The sequence below is a fragment of the Anomalospiza imberbis genome, chromosome 7 (genome assembly GCF_031753505.1).
Source record: "Anomalospiza imberbis isolate Cuckoo-Finch-1a 21T00152 chromosome 7, ASM3175350v1, whole genome shotgun sequence".
NCBI lineage: Eukaryota > Metazoa > Chordata > Aves > Passeriformes > Viduidae > Anomalospiza > Anomalospiza imberbis.
The window spans coordinates 18492197-18510863 of NC_089687.1; the positions used below are offsets into that span (position 1 = coordinate 18492197).

The 18667-nt window shown below is 34.5% G+C and overlaps 1 protein-coding gene across 12 annotated transcripts in view; it reads left to right on the forward strand.

Moving 5' to 3' along the window:
- The window catches only part of SCN2A (sodium voltage-gated channel alpha subunit 2), a 75828-nt gene that overhangs the window by 53328 nt on the left and 3833 nt on the right, over window positions 1-18667 (forward strand). For all 12 annotated transcript variants that reach the window (XM_068195726.1, XM_068195732.1, XM_068195733.1 and 9 more), the window contains 9 exons: window positions 5000-5120; window positions 5488-5642; window positions 7721-7894; window positions 9945-10067; window positions 14810-15091; window positions 15648-15701; window positions 16752-16889; window positions 17511-17615; window positions 17770-18040. In XM_068195726.1, the coding sequence (XP_068051827.1) occupies window positions 5000-5120; window positions 5488-5642; window positions 7721-7894; window positions 9945-10067; window positions 14810-15091; window positions 15648-15701; window positions 16752-16889; window positions 17511-17615; window positions 17770-18040 (1423 nt within the window). The remainder of the gene's footprint in view (window positions 1-4999; window positions 5121-5487; window positions 5643-7720; window positions 7895-9944; window positions 10068-14809; window positions 15092-15647; window positions 15702-16751; window positions 16890-17510; window positions 17616-17769; window positions 18041-18667) is intronic.

Genomic DNA, 18667 nt, shown 5'->3' on the forward strand with positions numbered 1-18667 from the left:
AAATTGTCTGCCTTGAGAAACTTAAAGTTATTCTCATCTCATCAGTAATAAATAAAGTTTAGCATTCAAGTAAACAAGCTACTGAGTTTGGATCAAAATGTCTGGAAGTTCCTCAGCTTCAGTGTGATTTACATCTCACCTATTAAACAATGCCATAATATTTACAACACCACAGTTGCTGCTTTCAGTTTTGTAAATCATACTTGCTCCAGAGCTTTTCCTCTTATATTTTGTAAAGAATAATTATTCTAATAAGATGTATTTTGATTTAAAAATATTCATTATTTAAAATCTCTTGATACTCTGAAGAATTCAGGCTTTGTATTGTGAATTGGTAACATTGTATTGGCATATTATGATTCACTGTGGATGATATTAAGTTGTTAATGATAGAGTTAACTGAAGTTTACTTAATTAATATTTGCAAACAGCAGCCCCTTACTCTATTTCAGAAATATCCTTTCACTATTGCTTGTATGAATTAAAGAGCCTTTTAAAGTAGGTTTTGGTGGGAGAGCTTTTTCCCACTGGAGCATATTTCCCCTGCTATTTAAAATGCTTTTACTTTCATACAACTTTTTTTGCAAATATTTTCATTTAATAAATTCTCATTAATAAATAGATCAAAGGAATTGTGAATATCAATAAAGTCCAGAGTGGACTATAATTTAGAGATACTGGGTTTTTTGCATTATTTGCAACCAATTATTACCACAAAATGGTTTTGCTTTGATTTACAGTGTTCTGGATTTTTGTACTTATAGTTATTCTGCCTAACTGTATAAGCACTAGAAAGAGTGACATCCAGATTCCACTTAATTACACCAGTGGAATTACAATGATATCTACCACTTTGAAGATTTTATAGTTTATATAGCCATACTGAAAAAGATTGGATAGTTTGGATATAATATTGCCATTTATACCACAGAACATTTTATTTTCATACTGACATCCACACAGCACTGAGAAAATAAAACCAATTTAATTTCCATTGTTTAGCATTTTCACAGGTATTTGGGAGGAAAGGAAATTGAAAGGAAAATCAAAATGGTGGTTTCTCTTGGTGCCATCTCCCTGCTTGTGTCTGTCCTGCTCTTTGCTCCTTCAATCCCTTAAATTATGATTTCAACATCTACTAGTGGCATCCTGCGCAATCATCAAATTTCAGGCTTTGTTAAAAATATTAAGCTAAGAGCTGTCCAGCTACTCTCAGATAATCATCTTTGGAACAAACAAAGAAATGTTAGAAGTGGCCCGACTGTAAGTGAAGCAGAATTGTATGAATCTATGCGTTGCTGTCAAGGTTCAGAAAGTAATTATTTCAAAAACTTCCTGACCTAATCTTGGCTGCTGCTTTTTGCTATGCTTCTCTGATAGGCCAGCTGCTTTCCTATCTTGAAAGCTAAATTGAATTGTAATCTGTATCTCATACTGTTCTCTATTGCCGACTAAAGCATGACTGGCAAGGCTGTTGGTACATGTGATTTAAATCTCTAGGATAATCAGTATACTGCTGCTTTAGGAACATGTAACTACTTTTGTGCTCTTACTGTTTTCTTCAAAAAGGACGTAGAGTATGTACATTCGAAGGTTTTGAAAAACAGATTTCTCTGAGAATAATTCTCTTAGCATACTATTCAGAAAATTTCTATCTTCATAACTCTCAAAGAGTGTCTAATGCTTGATCCTGATAAAACTCTTATAATCTGCATGACTGAATCCTTTTGAAATCTAGACTCATGGTATAACAAAAAGCTTAAAATGCACTTACTATTAGATCAATGCTAATGCTTGGGTTTGATTATTATCATGTTTCTATAGGTTCATTTTTTTAAAAAGCTATATACTTGTTAAGTAAATTGCCTAAATCCAGTTTTTGTAATGCTGGTAAGCAGAGAACAATTTACCAGGTACGAAAGAAATTTTCAGATATGCTTAGATAAAGAACTGGGATATATACTCATACCTAACATATCAGTGTCTGCAGTTGGGGTAGTTTAGCTAGCCAGCTGGATTCCATATGTGTGAACACTGGTAAGTCACAGTAAGTGCTAGAAAAAGTCTTCCTATGTATTAAGGCATGGACAAACATGATAGTAATAACATGATCCATTGCCAGGTCATGTTGTGTTGAATACATAGAAATCAGTACAAAGTCCCTGAGTCAGTTGTTTTATACCAGAGCATAAGTTTGCTATGGAAATACGTAAATGTTGCTGAAAAGTTTTCCTAGCATACTGAACTTAATTGATTCGATAAAATCTTGATATGTTGTATCATAAAATCTTTCTAGCTGTTTCTAATGCATATTAAATTTTATAAATTTTGTACAAAATGCCATGCAATAAATTCAATGTTAAAAATAACGAAGAAAAATGAAAAAATAAATTATACTGTTGAAAATTTCTATTTTTCATTCTTTCCCAAATGATGATGCAGTCTTACAGACTGAATTTATTGAATAATTTTTATAATATTTTTCTTTATATACTGATCTGGTTGGGGCCAAATTCAGGGGTAATAGAGCAGCATGCTAAGGAAATACTCTGTTGCATCAGCAGAAGAGTAACTGAGTTCTCAGTGGGATAAGGCATCTAATTGTTGCATTTCAAGTATCAGCTGCTGTTGATTCAATTTAGGATTTTTCTGTTCAGTTTAACTCCTGGGATTATTGTTACACTTCTGTAAATAAAGGATAGCAGATTTTTAGCGAGAAGAGATTTGAAAGATACATAGTGCCTCACATAAATAATGTTGTCTTTTTGATGTTCCTGATAATTTACAGTTCCACTGATAATATTTTACCTATCTGATATTTGTGATCTCTCCTTATAGTACCTATATCTAATCTTCCATGTTGAGTTAACTGTTACTCTTAAGCAATTTCAGTAATAGGAATTCATTACCCTTTTTTGCTTAATAAACTAACTGCATAATATCTGAGTCACTGAACTCTTCATTTTCCTGTAAAAGAATGGACAGTAGGTCTTTCAAACTTACGGTTCAGCCAGTTCATAATTTTTGTTTGCTCTGCTACTACTACAGCATTCTGCTAGAAATGCTCTCCAGACTGGAATGATGCAAGCAACATTTTAAGAAAACACTATGTAATAAAAACAGTCACTTCTCAGTTTTAAAATTATTTACTATATTGTATTGATAAATGGTGATTTTTAACATAATATGTAATTTTTTTTGAATGTACCTTGCATTTATGGTATTTCTGGCTTTTCCTCAAACTGATGATTGACTTCCACTGATGCTTAAATGCTGTGGTCCTTACTTGACGACTACGGTATTTATTCCATACTTTCTAGTTTCTCCATTTTAGAGGCAGTATTCCACAATGATCAAACTGCCATGCATTATCTATAATTCAAACATATTTTTCAATAATAATCTGCAGAAAAGAGTGCATCCATCTCCTTGTACATTGGACCTGACCTCAATAGATGTTAAATCTCATGCAGAAATATGAGACATAAATGTCCAAGCTGGGAATTTCAAAAAAGCATAGATGAAAGGGGTGTGCAGATATCACTGAAATTAGGTGCATAATACACCCTCCAATACATGTTTCTATTTGTTCAGCCTTCCTCTGAAATGTGCTCTATAGTGAACCATTGTACACAAAAATCAAAGCTTATGTCAGAATCACAATACAATATATTGTCAGTGTGATTCAATAGTATCAGAATGGGGGAGAGAGGAATGAATCTTTTTGTTTGAAGAACATACTGAATACTTGTTGCTATGTAAAATTCCATTAATGTCTCAAGTTACTTTCTGTATCCACAGACTAATACTGTTTACAGTTCCTTTACAAAAAACTGTATAGACTTTGAAGCTACTCAGAAATGCTTTAAAGGAATAATGCCTCTAACTTCAGATTTAAGTGACAGCAAAAATATGTATCTTTAATGTTATCGTAGAACACCTCTAATATTAATTCCCTATAGACTCTATTCTAAATCTGCTTACATCATTCCCTTTGTAAGATTAGCTACTTATCAATGCAGCCATTTTACTGATGTTATACTCCATATAGTGATAACATTAGAAGAGTCATAGAATGCTGTAATCAAACTACTTTTACTGATTATAGTACTCATATTTGTCTGTTGCCAATATCATATGATGGTGTGAAAGAATAATTTTTAAGGTTTGGATTATAGTATTGCTATGATTTATTGATGCAATATTATTTTATTACAGTATTGTTTTAAAAGCATTTGTTTTCACTTTAGTCATTCAAATTTTTTTTGGCCTTTCATAGTAATTGGACATCTATGTGTACTGTACCAAAGTAATAAGTAGTTTCAAAATGCACAATAAATTCAGAAAATGCATTGGCAAGTGAGTATGCAAAGTATCAGCTACTGCTCCTAAAGTAATGTGCTGCTCTTTTGGAAATAAAGATAATTAAATTATCCCATAAAAGTCATAACATGTGTTTTCATGTCAATAATATAATGAAAACATTACATTAAAACTTTAGATTTAGCTTTTTACAGACTTGCTAGAATAATATTTACTTGAGACATGAAAATACATCTGTGCAGCTTGCTGTTGGTTTGGTCATGATGTTGGAAATTTATTTGTATTAACATATGCTATCTGAAGTGTAACCTAAAATGCAGCCACATGATTGGAATAATCAAACAGTACAAAATGTGGAAAGCACCCATTCTTAGCTTACTGAAATTTCACTTCAAAATTCTTATGTGTGGCTCAGAAAATACTCCAGTAATTTCAGCAATTCCTTGTATGAAAATATCAAAATATTTTCAATAGGAAAAATGCACATTATGTAGTTTCTAATCTTGTGACCTCACCTGTAGAAGAGCAATTTGGCATTATAGATTGTAGATTAGAAGCTATTTTAGTATTACAGCACTGAATACATTCAAAATATTTTAATATACATTTCCAACATAAATTTCTATTCAAAATGATAAAACTGGAAAAAAATAATTATGTGAGGTTTTGTTCACAGAAATTGAATGCATCCAGTTCATCAGAAGGCAGCACAGTTGATATTGGACTACCTCCAGAAGGTGAACAGCCAGAAGCAGAACCTGAAGAAGTTCTAGAGCCAGAAGCTTGTTTTACAGAAGGTAGGCAAAGCAAAACAAAGGCAAGATAAATAGACCTAGTTGTGTAGACTTGGGCAGGATTCTCTTTTTATTCAAAATCAAAAGTTTAGTGATTATAGTTGTAATATCTGTTAGTATTAGCAACTCTTTCAGAGTATTAGCAACTCTGCCAGAGATTACTGTTCCTGTGTGTTCTCTCTTTCTTTGGAAGGTATTGCAAAAGATATGAAGCTTTAAATTCAAATACTAAACAAAAATGCTCAAAGAGGAATTATAAGGATCTAATGAATTACCACTATAAGAAATAAGTCAAATGATTACCATTCATTGTGATTCCTAATAAATATTTACTTTATTCTGACATCTCAAAATTTATTATCACATTTAGGGTGTGTACGGAGATTCAAATGCTGTCAAGTCAGTGTAGAAGAAGGAAAGGGGAAAATCTGGTGGAATCTTAGGAAAACCTGCTATAAGATTGTTGAACACAACTGGTTTGAGACCTTCATAGTCTTCATGATTCTTCTCAGCAGCGGTGCTCTGGTAAATTAAGTGTGGAACTATTGTGACTATTGTGATTTTAAACAGCAAGCATTTGAAATTACAGTTAAACACATAGCTACAGGTAACAAATTAGAATTTGATATCCAATTAATGTATGTTCTAATGGAAATATATATCTGCAAGTATTTGGCATATATTGTAGGACATGTAAGAATTTGCTTGTGGTCTGTGAAACAATTTGTTTGGCAAGTTCAAAATGTAGTGTTAATGGAAATAAGAAATTAGTTTTATCAGACTGGTGTTCACATGTCTTAATATTGATGTTAATAGCTTCTTTCTTTTAATACACATTTAAATAAAAACACAGCTGAGCTATGAACTTATCAGCAGCAATTCAAATTATCAAACTAAGGAGGAAGGTGCCAACACAATTCCATCAGATATTTTACCAACTGGTTTTAAATCAGGTGCACTGAATAGGTGTTGAAGTAATTAGTTTCTCATAGCAGGGGCAGAATATAATATTTTTCTGCACTTGGCCCATGCACAGTGGTTCACTGTCAATGTATGCATTTTCTTTTGATAAGACAGTTATCTCTGTTTAGGATTGCTTTGTGAGTTAGTGTGCATAATTTGGTTTCAATTATTCCTCAAAAATGCTGTATCACACAGTCATTTTTAAATCGCTCATATAATTTTAATATAAATTTGTAACTCCCACAAAGGAAATCCTAATGTCAATAGGCCCTTGCTATCTGTTGTGAGTTGACCCTTGCTATCTGTAGTAAGCTGATGCCAGGTACCCACCAAAGGTGCTCTGTAACTCTACACGTGGTCAGGGGAGAAGAAATGTAATGACGGGTTCATGGGTTAAGATAAGGCCTGGGGGAGATCAGCCATCAAATACTGTAATGGGCAAAACAGTCTTAGCCTAGGGCTATTGACTGAATTTGTTAACAAAATCAGAGCAGGATAATGAGAAGTAAAATAAATCTTAAAAACACCTTCGCCCCATCTCCCCCTGCTTCCCAGCTCAACATAGTCCCCCAGCAGCACAGGTAGACAGGAATGTGCATTATGGGCAGTTCATCATACATTGTTTCTGCCACTGCTCAGGGAGAGGAGTCCTTCATGGGGTCCAGCATGGGGTCCCTTCCGTGGGAGACAGTTCTCTATGAACTTCTCTGATGTGAGTCTATCCACAGGCAACAGTTCTCCAAAAACTGCTGCAATGTGGGTCCTTATTCCATGGAGTGCAGGCCTTCAGGCACAGCCTGAACCAGTCCTGGTCCTACAGGTCCTACTGAGCCACCTGCTCCAGCATGGGCTCCTCTCTCCATGGTCTGCAGGTCCCTGCCAGGAGCCTGCTCCAGCATGGGTTTCCCACAGGTTCACAGCCCTTTCTCAGGCATACCCCTGCTCCAGCGTGGGGCTCTTCCAGGGGCTGCAGGTGGATCTCTGTGGATCCCCATGGGCTGCAGGGGCACAGCTGCTGCACCATGATCTGCACCACGGGCTGCAGGGCAATCTCATCTCTGGTGCCTGGAGCACCTCCTGCCCCTCCTTCTCCACTGACCATGGTATCTGCAGAGCTGTTCCTCTCACATATTCTCACTCACTTTCTCTGCCTGCAATTCCACCTGTGCAATATTTTTTTTATTCCCGTCTTAAATATTTTGTACAGAGGTGTTACTATCATTCCTGATTGGCTTGGCCTTGGCCAGTGGTGGGTCTGTCCTGGAGCCAGCTGGCATTGGCTCTGCTGGACATGGAGGAAGCTTCTAGGAGCTCCCCACAGATGCCACCCCTCTATCTCCCTCCACTACCAAAACCTGGCCACACAAACATTATCCATGGAGAGAAATTACAATGAAGTTTGAAGAGTGGTCTTACAGTAAATTTTGTGTATTGCTGTTCAGCTCAGCTAAAAGATGAATATTGTTTGGAGCCATCTTTATGCAAAGTATTAAGTGAAAGCCAAAGTTATACTTGAGGGAAAGATACATGCTTTATCATCATGTATATTTTTTAAATTCAAATTTTTTTCCTGGCCATTTCTATATGACACTGCAAATTGTGAAGACATTTAATTATATCTTCAAAAATCTTTTTTGCAGGCATTTGAAGATATCTATATAGAGCAACGTAAAACTATCAAGACCATGCTGGAATATGCTGACAAAGTTTTCACCTATATCTTCATCCTGGAAATGCTTTTAAAATGGGTTGCTTATGGCTTTCAAACCTATTTCACCAATGCATGGTGCTGGCTGGACTTCCTGATTGTTGATGTATGTATTCTTTTCCATGTCCTGTACGACAGGCTTAAAAAAAAAGAATATTATATTTTCAGGATAAGGTGTCTGTTCTATTCAACAAAAACTCTATTTTAAGTGCTGGGGTGGTATGTTTTATAATTCTGTTCAGAATGGAAAAAAAATTGTATATACTTATTTCTCTAGAAATATTTTTTGAAATTTTCTAATTTTATGAAGTTGTAATTCTTTCTTGAAATTATGCTTTTTACTATTTTTTTGGTGGTATAGAAAAGATGCTGTTCATCCTCTTCAGTTTTTTTTTGTATATGGAAGCAATTTCTCAAACTGTTTCTAATATTCTAATGAATTACTGTAATTGTCCTGTCACTTACTCTGTGCAATATGAAAGAAAAATACTGCTAGGTATTGTCAGTTCCATTGTACTATTCAGTACCCTTGCACTTTTCACTGTATCATGGGCGTGACTTCAAAGAGACAGTTTAGAGAACTATAGATGACCCCCCCCTTAGAATGGGTTCCCATATGATTTTCCAAAGGCTGCAATACCAAGGAGCAGATACACATTGTCTGAGAGAGACCTAGTGAGAAGTGCATTGTAATTTCAGGTCTACATGCCCAATAATGTATGTAAAGTGCCAGGTAGCATAAATGGAAGATTACAGATCTCTGACCATATAGCAGATGTTCATTTCCCCTCCATCCCCAATAGCCTGATTTACCTCTCAGTTCCACAGATGTAATTCCCATGGAATGCAAGTTAAGGGTATGTCTTAAGTCACCTATTTGTGCATTATGAAAGCACCATAATTCTATAGAAATTGCTAAATATCTCCCTAAAACTACAGTGGCGGTCTTCACTACACAGAGCTTGGAAAACACTATACCTTGTAAATCCAGACTAGAATTGTAAATCCTATTATAAGACATGACTATATGCTCATACAGTATTTTATGATTGAGTCTGTACCTCTGTAAAACATGTATTGGCTCAATCACCAAAGTGCAAATTGCCATGACCAGTAGAACTTGTATTTATCAACAAATATTTAATTCTTATTTGATAATCTGTGGTTTAGGTACTTCTGTGAACCTTGTAAATAGCTTTATTTGTTTTTCATGTCAACCTTACCTTGGTGCATGTTTTTAATTAAAAAAAATAATAGCCGAAGCATTCTTTTTAATCTGTAGTCAGGGTATTGAAATAAAAAAGCAAAAAGAACAATTTGTAGATGAAGGAATTGAGAGAGCAGGAAGGATGGAAGGGAAGGGCATAAAACTGACATAAATAGAAGGTGATTTATTTTATTTTTGATTTATTAGGGCCACTCCTTCCCAATGGCTATTAGAAATACATTTCCAAGGATTATTGATGAAAGATAATTGTATTATTTATTTTACAGCTATTCTAGTTTATTTACTCATCTGCCTGCAGACCAGACCAGCGTTATGCAAGCCAGAATTGATGAAGTGGTTAAAGGAGTCACAGGGAATGTAATGAAGTGTGGATATCCCTAACAGTGAAGCTTCTACCATTGTCTAACAAACAGTTGGTTCTCAGTCTTGATTAGTCCTGTTAAATCTGAACAGCATTGGTAGCTATGGCTGTTGAATAAGATTTTCTGGACACTAGAAAGTTCCATTTGACCAAAAGCAAGGTCTGGATGTGGTTTTTAAGAGCATTTACATTCTCATCAAGTTCTGAAGATATCATGGGAAGTCCTGACCTAAATTGTCCATTTCAATTCACCCAGCTTTTGGGTGCTTTGGTTTTGCATGTGACTTCATATTTGTTTAAATCCCACCAAATGTTGACTGGTTTATGTGACTATAGAAGGCACTTTTATACCATTCTATCAACATGATTTCATCAACAGGTGCCTAGAATATCCTTTTATTCTACTTTGTCTGACATAAAAATTTTTCCTCATTATAGAGAGTTTCCTGGAGAAAGAGGTCCAGCCTTGAATCTTCTTGAGAAGTTCAGGGCACACATCATTCCCACCATATGTATCAGAAGGATATAAAGATGAATGAGCAATATTGCTTTTCTGTTTTTGTGTAGGTCTCTTTGGTTAGCTTAACAGCTAATGCCTTGGGCTACTCAGAACTTGGTGCGATTAAATCCCTTAGGACACTAAGAGCTTTGAGACCTCTAAGAGCCTTGTCGCGATTTGAAGGGATGAGGGTAAGACAACGTGAAAGAATCTGAAATAATGCATGCATCCACAGAAACAATGCATGCAGAATAATCAACGACCAATCCATGCAGAAATGCTACACTACCATCCTGTATATTTCACGTTTATCACTAACATATAAGCAAAAGGCTTCATCAGCTTATATGAATTCATGTGTTATTGCACATATTGTTACACTTAATTAGGCTCCTTGGCCTTTCCCCTTTTCATATTTTCATGGAGGGCCCAAGGATTTATCAACTGCATGGATCTATGCAATATTACTGAATTTATCCTATACAAACACATCCTACTATAGTCAGAACAGTTAAAAAAAGTTCCAATACTTCCTCTTAAAAGTGTGTGCACATACATCCATGTATGCATTCACATGTGTATTTTGTACCATTTTAGACTATCATACATAGTCTATATCTTTTACATAGTATTCTGTATATATAAATTGGGAATGTCTTTTAGAACTAAAAGTTTTATCATTAATTTGTATGTTAATAAGTAAATTAGCACTATTAAAATACCTTCTCTCTTTCATATTAGAACCATTGCATTCTATTTAAGAAAACTTTTCTAGCATATCAGAGATGGAGCTGGTTTTATGAATTCTGGTTGCTTACTGCTTTCCATATTGATTGTAAAATGTTGATTATAATCTATAGAGCACTAAGCAGCCTGAAAACATACTAGACTTTTGCTGGTATATTTGAGAAGTTACTGTCCCCAGCTGTTCATTATTGTTGTATCAGTTCCCACAGCTGAGACCCTCAGCTGCCCAACAGGGCACGTTCTCAGTGCAAATTCACAGTGGTTAGTTTAAATCACTTCATTAGTGCACTGAAACGGAAAAAGACCTGATGTACTCAGACATGACTCAAAAGCTCTAGAAATTTTTCTCTCAAGGGTAGTAGTGAACAAACAGACATGGTAGATATTTCTAGCTCCAGCCACAGGAAGATATCTGCCTTACACCTTCAGGGTCCATCTGTCTCTTTTGGACATACTGCCATAGTGGGCATCAGCAGATGCACCTGAACTGGAACCCTACTGCCATAGCTAAAAGGGATCCTTGGGTGAGCTCCCTCCTGCGATCACTATTCTTTGCCACCCCAGGTGATGAGCTAATTAGCTAATTTGTAAGTCAACTACAAAATGGCGAGCCTCTGAACAAAATGTCATGCTCTCTGTGTGTGGAAAGTAAGAGAAGAGACTTCAATGAAAAAGGAAATGGGCTTTGATGAAATGTGATCAATTCAAACAGGAAATAGCATTTCTTTGCCTCCAAAAAATATCTGGACCTTTGCTAAAGCAAATTTGAAAATTTGGGATGTTTATATCAGAGGTAAGGCCTGTCTAAAGCATCAGTATTATCTCCCTAAAATCATATTAACTGTTGGGGTTTCTTTTATGACAACGACTAGCAAAACAAAAAACCCAAAATAAAAATATTTCAAATTTTGTATAAAATTGCTTAAGTGGCAATTTATTGTTACAAGGAAAAACCCAATAACCTTGTCATGAAAGTTTATAGGTAATTGTCAATCCCATGGCTTCCATGTTGGTGTAAACTTTACCTATGGATTTCATCCTGATCTGCCAACTGTATCTCTTTGTACAATACCCAGATGAGGAGAAGATTTATGAGTTTAGCAAAAAATGCAATAAAAAGTAGTAGATGAAGTTAGATTACTTAAGACTAGAAATGTGATCTATAACTTCGTTAGGCAATTAACCATTGAAATATTCCAATGGATGTAATGAATTTTGCCTTATTTAAAGTAATTAATTTCAAGTTTAGTGTCTTTAAAGATACAGTAGCTCAAGTTGATGAAGAGGTTAGTATGAGAACATTTTAATGTCTATTACATGGAAATTCAAGATGTCTGTTCATAACATAATCATTCCATTGGTGTTTATCATGTATGAACTGAAAATATGAGAGTACAGTACAATGCATATATTTGCATGGACACTTAACTTCCACTGAGCATTATACTTCCCAAATACAAGCAGGAAGTCCCGTTCAATGCATACTCAATTTTTAACACACTGTACTATTCTCTAGGATTTTGACTTGTGCCTATGCAAACTAGTGATTAATACAAACAAATTGCCTCTACGAAAAAATTATTTTTTTCCCTGCATCTTCCCACCACTGTTATTGCTAGGAAAGTTATACTTTAATTTGCACTTGGTACTTCATTAAAATAGGTTGGGAATATAATTAATCTGTCCATGTTCTGTCCCAAGCAGTATCACTCACTGCTATATGGTGCTAGGCACTAATACCTTTTTCATTCAACTAGAAAACAAGGGGTTTGATGTCTTTCTTATGCTTCCCCTGCTTTCATTTGCTGTCAGGCCTAGCCCCCTTTTCTCACACACTTACTACTAGTGGAAGCTGGAAGGTGTCGGGATCAGTGTTTCCAGTGATGCTCAACCGTACGTTTTGAGTGTCTTCAAATGATTCGTATCCCAAGCTGGTTCTCTATAGCTTCAGGACTCAGACTACTACCTGAGAAAGTAGGTCAGCTGTAGAAATCCAGCAATTAAAGAAGGAACATGACTGGACCTCCAGCTGCAGCACAAAGAGGAACAGAATTCTTGGGTGTACTGAGACTGAAAGCTCGAGGACAAATATTTTCACTTCATTAACTATCCCTTTATATCTCAAGAATTGTTCCTGATGGATGATATTATTACATTTAAGAAAGCTACTTACATTTTTGAGTAGAAGAATCGAGATAACTTTCAATTAAAAAAAAAACCCTAATATATTTGGAAAATATTCCCAAATTGGGAAAAAATTATCTTGCCATTTATTATTCCAGTTGAAGTGCTGTAAAAATAAGTGAGTACATGATTTTCCAATTTAAACTAATTCAGCATAGTTACTAGACTGTTCATTTGCTTAGGTCAAGCAACATCATATGGCCTCCTACAGTCATGTTGTTCACGGTGCTGAGTACAAGCTTGTCCGCATAAGACAGCATGGTTCAAATAGTCAGAAGAGATTTATCCATCAGTTAGGGAATCCTCTCAACCCAGATGCTGACTTGTAAACTTCTATATTACTTTTGCTTATTAATTTATAACAGGTATTGCTAAGGAGATTTTTAGTATGATTAAGAAACTATTCTGATTTGTTTTAAATTTCCCCACTAGAAATAACCACTTATTAAAACATTTTATTTACAATATGTTGAAAAAGGTACAAACAAACAAAAAAGCATGGAATATTTGGACTTCATGCACCATTCTGTGCTCTTATAGAGCCATTGAGTAGTTTACATCGAAAGCAACTTCATTTGATCCAGTTCCTAAATTTAAATATAACAACAATTTCACTGAAGTCCTATAGGCTCTGAAATGTTGTCCAAAGTATGTATTACCCAAAAGAGGTAGTGTTTTGACAGGAATGGGGCCCTGAAAGTACAACAGGAATCTCTCCTTTCCTTCAGCCCAATTCTCCTTTATAGTACACATGATGGGGGTTCATCACCTATCTAATATTCAAAGGATTTATTTTCTCTTCTGTAAAAGGGCAAGGAATGAAAGCCCATCTACCTGGATCACTAATTTTATAATTCATTGATTCTATGGATGGTATTAGTTGCAGATATAACTTTGTAATGCGAAAATACTTCATAGAACTTCACTACATATTTGTATTTCAAACAGAACAATTAGTTTATTATGCTAGAGGATCTGCCCTGGTACTTGCATCATATAAGCTAAATGAAGTATAAAAAAGCCTATCAAAGCAATAGCTAGTATTTTGCATTAAAAAAAGCAAACTTTAAGTTTTAAGGATTTGCTTCAGTTGTTTTGGCAAAGTTGGTAGCAGTGCTCTATACTTAACAAATTTTATATTCTTAGAGTTATTTACAGAGAGATTTAAAATAGTAATTAATTAATTTAGCATCATCGATTCCATCATTAAATTAATAATTCTCATTCATAATGGACCTACTTTCTCCCAGATTTTATTTTCTTCAGTGTTCTATTTTTATTCTGGCATGTTTTTAATCATTGCTTATCATCGCACATTAACTCATTTTCACATTTTTCTTTCCTGAATGCTGATTTTTCTCAAAATTCAGTTGGGAATTAAATCAAGTCTATTTTTCAAGTTTTATCTGCCAGTTGCCTGAACACTAACAGCTCTGGTGTGTTCAGATACTCAGTAGCTTTCCTGGTCTGAACATTTCTACTTTTCTAATTCTAAATGTACACATCCAAAGGAACATTCATACATCACTTGGTTTTATTTTTAAAAAGACTCAAAGTTAATTTCAATTAGAAATTTACTTAGTAATAGATTTCAACTTGTTTGGATTTATCCAGTGAACATGTAGTATTAAAAATTTGGTTTGTTTGATTCAATCAGTGATTGTAATTATTATGGTTTTGCAGATATACATTAAGTAAATATTTTAAAAATAATAAATACTTCTTTTTCCTTTTTTGTTTAAAGTTTTTTTACTGGTTCCCATTTTACCCATTCTTTAAAGCTACCATTTGCTACTATTTGTATTTTTCCTTCTAATTAAGTTTGGCATTTTGTCTTTTCTCTATACTGCTTTTCTGATTTGTTACTCTCAACAATCGAAGTGTAACACAGATATTAGAATTTTAATAGCATGTTACATGTAAGAGAGGCTGATGAAGCATTTGTAAGATCCTGGTGCCTGTGTTCTTACAGTGTCTCTCTTCGGTGTCATTTGTACTCCAGGTTGTGGTGAATGCCCTGTTAGGAGCAATTCCATCTATAATGAATGTGCTTCTTGTTTGCCTTATATTCTGGCTGATATTTAGTATCATGGGAGTAAATCTATTTGCTGGAAAGTTTTACTACTGTGTTAACACTACAACCGATGAGAGATTTGATATCAGCCAAATTAACAACTTCAGTCAATGTGAGGAGCTCATACAAAACAATGAAACTGCCCGGTGGAAGAATGTGAAGGTTAACTTTGACAATGTAGGCCTTGGTTACCTTTCTCTGCTCCAAGTGGTAAGTCACCACTTAATTAAGTCCTTAATTTCTATTTGTCTTTCTATATCTCTATTGTTTACTTGTAACAGGAAAAAGATTTTTTTACTTTTTTTTTTTTAATTTATAAATTTTGTCTCTCAGTTCTTGGTTTGAATTATGAAGTGTGGGATAAATCCATGACTCTACAGAAGTAACACAAAGCCTATAGGATATACTGACTATGAGAAAAAAAATGTAATTCAAACCAAATACACCTTAGCTGCATTGAATGTGTATCGAGTAAAGCTCTAATGCTCATGCACAGAAAAAATAACTTTTACATCAGATATTATTAATAATAGACAAAAGTTCTTAATGGATGCTCTCTCCTCTATAGTCAGATATTAGAATTGGCTTGCAATTCTTTTACATGAATAAAACATATAATAGAAGGTAAGGGTCAGCTATTAGGATTTTACTCTGCTGGTTTTCATGATGAGTACTAAAGACACTTAGTCTTCAGCTCCTAAAAAATGCTTCTGATAAGCCATTTTCCAGGAAAAGTGTGACCTAAACACCTGTGCTCTGTTTATAGGCTACATTTAAAGGATGGATGGATATCATGTACGCAGCTGTGGATTCTCGTAATGTAAGTATGGTCCCTTGAATCCATTTGTTTTGATTGTATGAGCTCCAAGATTTGAGAATGTAATTTTAACATCTTTCAGAAATTACAGTAAAAATGAAAGAACAAAGAGTTACTATAATTTTGGAGTTAAATAAAATGGAAACCATGGGAAAAATACAAGAAATGAGGAAAGCAGAGGAGCAGTCCTAAAGGATTCCATTTTCTCTATGGTACACTTGAATCAAAATTCCTCAATCCTACAACACACCTATTGCAATGAAATACCTTTTCCTCCTCTCATTATGCATTGAGCAATTCTTTATATTTGGAAACAGACACCAATACAGAGAGGGGTTATTTTTTTGTAATACTGATCTTATTTATAGTTAAGACTTCCATCGTGCTCTGCAAGCTGCCTGACTGCTTTCTTTAGGGCAGAGTGTTATTTTTAATTAGACCTGTGCATTTTCTTACACTTTGGCCTGCCCCTAGTTCCCTTGATGCAAATTTTCTTCTAGTTCTAAGTAGACAATTGAATAAACTATACTGGTAAAGCTCCTTTTTTTTTTTTTTTTTTAATGAAAGCTGCACTCACAGCAGGAGTCCTGTTGTAGTCTAATGACAGTGCATAGTTATACCAAGAAAATATGCTTAGTCTAAACATGGCTTGGATGCCTCTCTTCCACAATCCTATGCAGTTTCCTAAGTGCCTGTAGCAGTGAAATCTCCACAAGCCCACAACACTGGCCTTCCACAAGATTTACAGAAAATTCTGCAGATGTAAAACTTGGTGTTTCTGGTTGTCTGTACTTTACTAGTTTAAACCAATTGTGTTTTCAGTGTTTATTCTACATTCGTACAGGCCAGTTACATTTTTTAAAAAGAAATATCAGGTTTGATAGCAAAGTCCTTTTTCATGAATGTAACTTCTTGTAGATTGAAGATCACTGGAATATATATCAGGATTTGACCATAGGAACCAAAGGTTACAGTGATAGAGCCCTATATTCTATCCAGCAGGTATTTTGTGTTCACTGTAAACTAATGTGTCATGTCTATGCCTTTTTTCAGGTTTTGGATCAGCCAAAGTATGAAGATAACCTGTACATGTATCTTTACTTTGTCATTTTTATCATCTTTGGATCATTTTTTACCTTGAACCTTTTTATTGGTGTCATCATAGACAATTTCAACCAGCAGAAAAAGAAGATAAGTACTTCATTGTTATTCTGAAAAGAACATAAAAAATTCTTATTTTTGGTCCACTGATGACAACTTCATTCATACATTTTTAAAATGATAAATTAGTTAAGAGCGCTGCATGGTAAATACATTAAATTACTAAAGCGTATAGTTTGGCTTGATGAGGGTTTGATGGACAAGTGGCAATCTGTGACTCTCCATGCTTAGTGAAATGTCATCTTTGTAAAGATAAGGATTTGAAACTGAAGCCTTAATTGACTCATAAAAAGGCTAACCACTGAAATAGCTAAATGTAGCTATAAGAACTCTTTGCTGTGCTACCTTCATGTCACAGAGCTCAGAACTACAGATTTCTGAACTTTGATAATAAACATTGTATTATGTTTATTCGTACCCTCTTTAGTCTTTGTGTTTTGTCAACACTGCCTGAAAGGGTATCAGTGTTCCAGCTGCCAAACTCAATACTTTCTGTAGCTTAATACTTATTATAAAAATCATAAAAGAGGATTTTCATCTGTCCTAAATTTTCCCACAGATGAGAATGTGAACAAGAGTGATCATTAGTATTATTTATAAGGAATCAATAAAGATACATGATTGTAACCAGTTTTTGTCTCTTGGGTTTACTTTGGAGGTCAAGACATTTTTATGACTGAAGAACAGAAGAAATACTACAATGCCATGAAAAAATTGGGTTCAAAGAAACCACAAAAGCCTATACCTCGACCAGCAGTAAGAATAAAAATATTTTTTCTTATTTTTACATCTATTTAAAAATTGGACTTTTTCTATTATCTGAAATAAGTCATAGCAAAAAATTGCATGATATAAGAAAAGCCTTATTAATCTGAAATATCTTTTTTTTCTTTTTCTTCTGCTACAACAGAACAAATTCCAAGGCATGGTCTTTGATTTTGTAACAAAACAAGCTTTTGATATCAGTATCATGATACTTATCTGCCTTAACATGGTCACAATGATGGTAGAAACAGATGATCAGAGTGAAGAGATGGAAAACATTTTATATTGGATTAACCTGGTGTTCATTGTTCTTTTCACTGGAGAATTTGTCCTGAAATTGATTTCACTTCGTCATTACTACTTTACTATAGGTTGGAATATTTTTGATTTTGTGGTTGTGATTCTCTCCATAGTAGGTAAGAGCAATTAATTTTTATGAAATGTCTAATTCTGTGAACATGGAAATATTTTTGGCATGTAAAATCTATTTATAATTTGGTTCAACTTTGTCACTAGAATGTCTTATACATTAAGATAACTGAAAAGTATGCTAAGAATTTTTTAACAAGAAGTTTCATACACTCCTACTTTTTTACTGATTGAATTAGATCTATATTCTGAAATTAGTAGTGATTCCTACGCATACATGAAAGGCAATTTTGATATAAACTTACAGTGACTGTTGCAGGTGAAAGAGTCCAGTCATCCAAAATACAACAGCAAAATCTGTGTGGGACTATTATGAGAGTGGATGCATGCATCCCAGACAGCAGGGTAAAACCCTTTGCTTACTTCAGTTTTGTTTGATCCTGAGAGGCTTTGTGCCTGAGCTAGAGTGAGCGCTACAGAAGCACAGTTGAAGCAGATGTAGTAACAAATAATGACTACACTAATCTTTGCTTTATCTAGAGCAGCAAACTTGAGAGAACTTGAATAAAAATTGTGGGCTTTTAACTTTTAAATACTCCTTAATATGCAAATCAGTTCTGCTATTTTTGTATCAAAAAAGCTATTTTTTTTTTTTTTTTGCTTTGAGGCACATA